Here is a 7,858-nt window from a genome sequence, read left to right as displayed (position 1 = left end):
CAGAAATTCAAATGGAAAAGTTAAAGAATGATCATCAGATTCTGCACACCTATGCTGGCCAATCACTGCATCTTTTTATAGAAGGTTGAGAGAATATTCTCTATCAGTTCTTCTCTATCACTTACTCACCTCACCCTCATATCCTCTTGTCGACGTGCTACCATCCTTTTCTGTTATAACAACTGATTTTTGACTTGGCTTCTCTAGCATTACAAGCTCAAGTCAGTTTTCAACCAAAATTACATAACATACAACACAAATATCAACTCTCCCCTTATACACGTCTTATTTTACAAGGAAAACTGCACCAACAATTTTAATATAACTATATCTAAACTTTCTTTAATATAAGTTCAACCATGCCCTAAACTTTTATAACATACATTTATTTATACGGGTGTTTTGAAGATGGAAAAATAAGATTTGTGAAGAGGGAGTAGTGGACTAGAAAATGCTGAAGTGCAAATAGAAAATCCCAAAGTAGATTTTACCCACTGCTTAGATCAAATTATGCTACGCAATAGCTGCTATTTGACAATGTTGTACACTAAATAGTGTAATAATAGTAATTTGTTCAAATTCTGTTAAATTATGACCGCTATTGGTGTTTTCCCTAATGCTTCTCTAACAGTATCTCAATGTTTGTCATTACTTTCTTCTATTGAATGAATGAATGAAAAAAAGTAAAAAAGACTGTGTGAGCCTTAGTTGAAGGGAAACAAAACAGAAGATATTAGTGCCACTTAAGAGATTTATAACCACATGATAGCTGCATCTTCAATAGCTCCTGGCTAAATACACAAGAAGTAAGCTTTAAATGTTAGCTTTCTGTCATAAAATAGGACACTGACAGCAATTCGATACGTACAAATACAATGCTTTTGACGAACAAGAAGTCAAATATAAATATGCCACCCTCACGCACAATAGCTAGCCAAATATGTTAATGCTGATATAAACAAAGCTATTCAAGTAATTTTGACCTTGTATTAGTTCATAACAAGAACTAAACCAAGCTGCACAAATATGAAAGCTACATCAGAGCCACTGGAAACTCTATTCATCTATCTATATATTCATCTGTAAGATTAACCATCGCAATGCTCATTTAAAAACAACTTCGAAAATAGACCGGGTGGCACCTTTGTGAGAGATCTGTGTTACTTACTTGCCAAGAAAACAAATTTAAAATCAGTGAGGCGTGCCTTCTTCGGGTTATTCTTTAATCAGTCCATACAAACATTTTCCTTTGGATTTCAGTGCTATCAGTTTTATCTAGAAGAAAGCCAAGGATTTGGTGCCACATAAGTATAGCCCTGAAAATGGTCACCTGCTGTAGGAGTTGATGCTGGTGAGTCCTCGAGAGGCATTGTTGTCCAGCATCGATCAAAATTAGCCGTGCACTCTTTTCCAGCCACATCAGCTGGTTTAAACTTGGGCTGCACTTCTCTTGCCTCCAATTTGGTCCAATTGATTGACTTAAACCATTTATGATTTTTTATCTGCTCATCTCCATTTGGCCCACTGCCTAACCTTGTTGATGGATCCTTTTGCAGCAACTGTAACAAGTAAACAGGAATCAATGTGCAGTCTTCTTTTAATGAATAGAACTATCCTAATAGAATATAGATAAGGTCACTTTTGGAGTAAAGAAGAGCACTGGTATACAATTTCTCCCAAAAAAGTCACGCTCACCAAGGGCCGGTTTGGATTGGTTTATTTGAGCTTACCTATTGGCATAAACAATTGTGAGACTGTTTGGGAGAGCTTATGAAAACAAATTATGATGTATCCATTAGCTATTTTTAACTAATTTTCATAAGTTCTCTAGGATAGCTTATCAAAACAGCTTGTAGCTTATATGAAAACAGTTCAACTTTATTTTATCTTTTTTATAGAAATAGTTTATACATGACCACTTATATGATAAGTGCTTATGCTATGATCACTTAAATTGTTTATACAAATAGGCCTAAAAAAAGTAATTCAGAAATATACCAACAAATATATGTCAAGGTAGTGAATTCAGAAATATACAATCTGAAACCTTTACACCTAAAGCTTGTAAAGTACTGTGTGTTGTCTACTTACTCCTTTGAGCAAAGAATGAGCGTCACTGGTAAGGTACGGTGGAAATTTAACTTTCTCTTTAATAATTTTCTCCTGTAGCTTCTTTCTGTTAGTATGTGTAAATGGTGCCTGCCAAATGACACTTAACAATCAGGGAAAAGAATGAACGTAACATAGCAAAAACCCTTTCTATTACAGACAATTCTACCTGGTGCACTTACACACACACACAAAAAAAAAAAACTTCCCAATAGCAAAATAAGCAGTTTCATCAAGACATCAATTTCCAAAACAATAATTAATAAAAAGATTGATTCTCAATAAGCTCCTTATCCAAACTTTTCATTCCCATAAAATTAACTACCTTTCCCCTATTGCATAAGCAATTACGTCCAGGACAAGACACCTATAGTTCTTCAAGACTAGATTGGTGGACATATATTAGCGGGATAATTACGGAGGGTTACTCCTTCACATACACAGACACACATACACAATTGACAAACTGAGTAGTACTAAACAATTCAAGAGATGATATTCACGAGTCATGTTCATTCATTACCTTCCCCGTTATCATTTCATACAAGAGCGCTCCAACACTCCACCAATCCGCATCCTTGTTATGTCCTTTACCCAGAAGGATTTCCGGAGCCATATATTCAGTAGTCCCACACATGGAGTTAGATCTCTCAGATTCCTCAATCTCTTTCGACATTCCAAAATCAGTTAACATCACCTACAACATTTAACAAAGAAACATAAATAAGATCAGATTTTTCACCCGATTGCCAATAACACTAAACATAATAATAAATCAAAGGAAATAATTGATATTGTTTACATGGCCATGAGAATCCATGAGTATGTTTTCGGGTTTAAGATCTCGATGCACGATGCCTTTACTGTGAAGATGTGAAACAGCAGATACAATCTCAGCAGTGTAAATCCTTGCCTCATCCTCACTACCCAACAAAACCAAATTTAAAAACTTTAATGTGAATTCAAAGAGTATTAAACAAAACATTATGGATATGATTAGTAACAAAACATACCTAAAAATGCCTTGTCGACATAAATAAAAGAAAAGATGGCCACCATTTATAAAGTCCAAAATCAAATATAATTTAGATTTAGTCTGCAAGTAAACATAAACATTAAGTAAGTTAATTTTATATAAAATTGAGAGTAATTGAGTACTAATTAAAGAGAGAAAGAGAAAGAGACTTGGAAAGAGTAGCGAAGAGGAACAATGAAAGGATGAAGAACTTTAGTAAGAATATCTCTTTCAGCTTTCATATAATCAACATGATTTTTCTTAATGATGTTGTCTTTTCTCATAACCTTCATAGCGAAGATTCCGTTGTTACCGTTTGAAGAATTTGAATCAGAATGAGCAACTTTTTTTCTGACCATGAAGACTTTGCCAAAGGCACCTTGTCCTACAACTCTGAGAATTTGGAAATCTGCGGGACCGAATTTGTGTTGGAGAGGTTGTTGAATTTCTTCGTTTTGTTCTTCTTCGTCGCTGTTGGAAGTGAGTTCGTCGAGGAAGAAGAGAGAGTTGTTGTTGTTGTTGTTATCGGAAGGTGGAGGAGGGAAGCGAGGGGAGGGACCGACAAAGGAGTGGGACCTACTGTGAATGACTTGTGGGCTGGTGGATGGAGATGGGATGGAATCGTTGAATGGACGAGAAGATGAAGATGAAGATGAAATTGGAGGAATGGTGAGGTTGGTGAGATTGGAGGAAGCCATTGCAAACAGAGTGTATGGTTTCTTCTTCTTCTTCTTCTTTTTCTGATTGGTTATGTGTTCGAGGGAATGCCAAATTATACAATAATTGATTGATTATTCATGTGCTCAACTTAATTGCATAATTCCAAGATAGGTTTCAAGAATATTATTATTATTTTTTAAATCAAATGCTAGTATTATTATGTTAATTGACATGTTAGTTTCTTATTTGTCAAAATTCGAACTTTATTTTTTAACTCTTCAACTTCTTAAATCACTTACTCAATCAATTGAATTATTATTTCTCGAGTGTATCTTTTATATCAATTAAGCTCAAGTTTTATTCATCACATTAATAATTAAAATTTAACATTGTTGGGAAGTGGGCTTGGAGGTTGTTAGTAGATCGAGGAGGGTTGTGGTATAAAATATTAGCGGCAAAATATGGGGTGAAAGAGGGTTGTATTAGGAGAGGAGGGACGAAGGTGTCGGTATGGTGGAAGGATATGTGTGTCATTAGTGTGGGGTGGAGGAAGTGGTGGAGCAGTTACTTGATCGCATCAAACTTCATTCTTTGTGGTGGTTGAAGGCTTGCAATTTTTTTCTCGTAGATTTACATTTGTGGTGGTTTGTCTCTTTGGCTTGCTTTGGGTGTATACGGGTGTAATTTAGCTTGTTACTTTTTATGTGTGTTTCATTTCTCTTGACTTATTTGTAATGTATACTTTTGAGCTCATTTAGGTATGCCCTATGTTTCTTGGGGAGATTATTTTAATCTTATCGTTTTTGGCCTTTTAAAAAAATTTAAAAATTTAAAAGTTCACAAGTTTTATCTAAATGTTTTTTTTATTAAGTTTACATATTCAAATATATTTTTATTAATTATTTTTCTTTACTAATATTATTTTTCAAAGTTCACATGGAGATGTTGACAGTAGGCCACACAAAGTCTAATAGTCCGGCCGAATCTTGACCAATTTCTAATGAAAATTGCTCTTTAGACATCTCTTCTAATTACTCAAAAATCCAACTACCGTTGGTTGAACGGAAATTAAGTGTCATTCGATACTTTTTAAATTGGTCTAATCATTTTTAAAATCGGTTTAATCGATTTAAAAAGTCCTCCAACATCTGTTAATTGTCGTTAGGGGTATTTTTGTCAGTGTAGGTTGTCTGAGAGCAAACCACCAGTGTATAAAGAGCAGTTTTCATTTTTAATCAAAACTAACTGGAGTGGGCCAAAAAGCCTGATTGTTATTCAATTTTCTTTGAAGGTTGCTTTTCTGACAAGGAATACTTCCAATTGACACATGGAAATGACCTTAATGTCCCCAGCGGTTGTTAATTGCCGTTGGTAAACACGCCGATTGTTAACTGCCGTTGGTACCCAGCGGTTGTTAACTACCGCCGAATCTGAATGTAGCGGTTGTTAACTGCCGCTACGTGCTTGCCCATTTTCCAGAAGCTCATTTCCATCTTCCTAACCAATTTTAACTTTCATTTTCATCTAAATTTTTTATCAAATAACCAATTGAAAATTCTTCTAAAATTTTCATCTAATAATACCTAAACATATTCATCCAATATTTAACAGGAACATGGTAAAATTAAAACGCAAGAAATGTATATGTCATATAAATAGGAAAATGTATTGAACATGTCATAATAACACATCATGATCATCATAGTCAAAAAAATACAAAAAAAAATCCTAATACTAATCAGCCCTGCCTACCCTGCCTCTGCTGCCCCCTGCGCCGCCTGGAAATCTGATAAGTAAGGATGGGCTCAGTAGCACTAACTATCTGCAGGACCTCCTGGACAACCTCCTCTTTGGTCATCTCGCCATGCCTGGCCGCAATATCTCGGGCTATGTGAGCCACATCCCGGACGATGGTGTGTCAGGCATCTCCCTGGCATGCTCCTCCTCAATCAGTTGCTCCACGTTCGCCGGTCTGGGAGGGGATCCCTCATCAGGTGGGAGAATGCGAGGGTGAGAGACTGTGGCATACCAAGCCATGTAGCCAGGAACATGATGCCATGGTGTCTGACACCCATCTACCCAACCACCTACTAACCATGCAGTAGCGTCCATCAACACGGTAGTCAGCATCTGTGTAGGCACCTGAGGGACAGCTGAAGGATGTCTGAGAATGTCCTGCACAAAGGAGAACTGCCTCTTCACCCGCTCAGGCAAATGACGGTACACCCTCTCCTTCCCGCACATGAGCCATCCAGAGTAAGTGCACAGCATGCTAAATGAGCGCACGTCTCTGCGATCACCATAGGTAGAAAACCTGACGCCATCCACCTCCAAGCGATCCAGGACTACGCGGTAATGGTGCACATCCGTATGCCCTTTGGTAGTGAGCCATCTCCCAGCACATGGTGTCCGCGGGTCCCAATCCCGGTTACGCTTCCTTGGGTAAGGACCTGGCAAATGCTCCAAAATCCATCCCTGCAACAAAATAAATAATACACAAAAATAATTATTTGAGTTAAATATTCAATAAATATTCAATAAAGTAGTTAATACACAAAATAATAGTCTAACATTATAATAAAATTTATAAAATAAATTCATAAAGAAATTAAGATAAATATTACCATCAAAAGAGTCGCAGAGCCAGCCATCGTTCTGTTATTCAAGATAACAGAATCATCCAGATAATCATAGAGGTAGGCTGAGGTCATCCCTCCCCACGACCACTTCCCAATCGCCCCCAAGTCCGCCATGCAATCCAGATATATCAAGTCGATGTGTCTGTTCGTTTTGTTAGTGAACAACGCACAACCGACGAGATATAAAAGGAAACTCCTCACACAGCACGCCCTCCTCTTGGCTCTCTCCTGCATCTCCTCCCTCAACTGTGGACGCTCAAGCCGTCTAGCCTCAGTCAGGTGCTCCTCATAAACCCGCTTCAGTGCGGGATAACTGATATGACCAGGAGATTCCTCCCTAACCTGATCTCTGGCATCAGCATCTGACATGCCCAAAAGCCTGGTCATCATATCAATCGATCGGTCCCGATCCATCAACTCATCGTGCTCCAACATGCGGCCGTAAATAGGAACGTGCAGGAGATTATGCACATCATCCAGAGTGATCGTCATCTCCCCCACAGGTAGATGAAAACTACTCGTCTCCGTGTGCCACCTCTCGCACAGAGCACGTATCATCGCATGGGTCACAGTCGCATACCCAACGTGTATCAAACCATGGAGGCCAGACTCCTCCACAGGCTCCCAAAACCATCTCAAAAGCCTCCTCCGGCTTATCGAGCTCCTTCAACCTCTTCCCTGCGTTTACGCACTTATAACCCGCTTGATCATGCCACATCTGAAATTCAAGTTAAATAAGACATTGTCACTATTTTAAATGATTCAAATCACTTACGCTACGTTATATTAATTAATTAAATCACTTACGCTACCTAATATAATTAATTAAACAACTTACGCTACGTTATATTAATTAATTAAATCACTTACGCTACGTTATATTAATTAATTAAACAACTTACGCTACCTAATTTTAATTAATTAAATCACTTACGCTACCTAATATAATTAATTAAACAACTTACGCTACGTTATATTAATTAATTAAATCACTTACGCTACCTAATATAATTAATTAAAACATTTAAAGAATTTTAAACAATTTAAACACTTACATTATTGTGGTTCACCCAAAGAGGGTTCGCCACGTGCCTCGAGTAGTCGGACAACAATGCCAAGGTCTGAGGTCCTCCAGGAAAGGGAGCCTCTCCAGCAGGATAGGGCGGTATCTGCCGAACACGACCACCTCGTCGTGGCCGAGGCTGACGCTGACGCTCAGGCTCACCCTCGGGAATAACATTTTGTGCCTCCATATAATCTGCCACTACATCCTCTGGCACCCCCTCATCATCTCCCGCCTCCTCATCCTGTGCATCGGCCTCCGGCTGATAAAACATCTGATCCTCCTCCATCTGATCATATCCACTAAAACCCTCCTCATACACACCCTGGTCATGCGCCGGTGTCGGATCAACCACCTGGGAGGAGTAATCCA

At 38.1% G+C, this 7,858-nt stretch overlaps 1 protein-coding gene across 2 annotated transcripts; it reads right to left on the bottom strand.

Annotated features, from left to right (window-relative positions):
* Nucleotides 1-751: 751 nt before the first annotated feature.
* Nucleotides 752-3,905, bottom strand: LOC146901804 (serine/threonine-protein kinase AtPK2/AtPK19-like). Of its 2 annotated transcripts, none has more exons than XM_085738477.1 (6): nucleotides 3,295-3,905; nucleotides 3,123-3,205; nucleotides 2,912-3,032; nucleotides 2,633-2,806; nucleotides 2,092-2,199; nucleotides 752-1,559 (listed from the first exon to the last, which is right to left on the bottom strand). In XM_085738477.1, exons 1-6 carry the CDS (start codon nucleotides 3,820-3,822, stop codon nucleotides 1,272-1,274), a joined length of 1,302 nt encoding a protein of 433 aa, XP_085594603.1. In that variant the 5' UTR covers nucleotides 3,823-3,905; the 3' UTR covers nucleotides 752-1,271. The 2 variants fall into 2 exon arrangements, with proteins under 2 accessions (XP_085594603.1, XP_085594604.1); XM_085738478.1 differs by having other exon boundaries at nucleotides 3,412-3,905.
* Between the last annotated feature and the right edge of the window lie 3,953 nt (nucleotides 3,906-7,858).

The sequence above is a fragment of the Medicago sativa genome, chromosome 8 (genome assembly GCF_051527215.1).
Source record: "Medicago sativa cultivar Bolivia chromosome 8, Bolivia_mono, whole genome shotgun sequence".
Classification (NCBI taxonomy): Eukaryota; Viridiplantae; Streptophyta; class Magnoliopsida; order Fabales; family Fabaceae; genus Medicago; species Medicago sativa.
The sequence above is the reverse complement of the archived record's forward strand: the minus strand, read 5'-3'. Positions and strand labels throughout refer to the sequence as shown.

What these genes read in the sequence shown, in the direction of transcription:
- LOC146901804 (XM_085738477.1), bottom strand. Translation starts at nt 3,822, where the DNA reads ATGGCTTCCTCCAATCTCACCAACCTCACCATTCCTCCAATTTCATCT. An exon ending in TCATGGATTCTCATGGCCAT is followed by an intron (nt 2,807 to 2,911) that starts GTAAACAATATC and finishes TAAATGTTGTAG; the next exon opens with GTGATGTTAACTGATTTTGG. An exon ending in ATGAAATGATAACGGGGAAG is followed by an intron (nt 2,200 to 2,632) that starts GTAATGAATGAA and finishes GTCATTTGGCAG; the next exon opens with GCACCATTTACACATACTAA.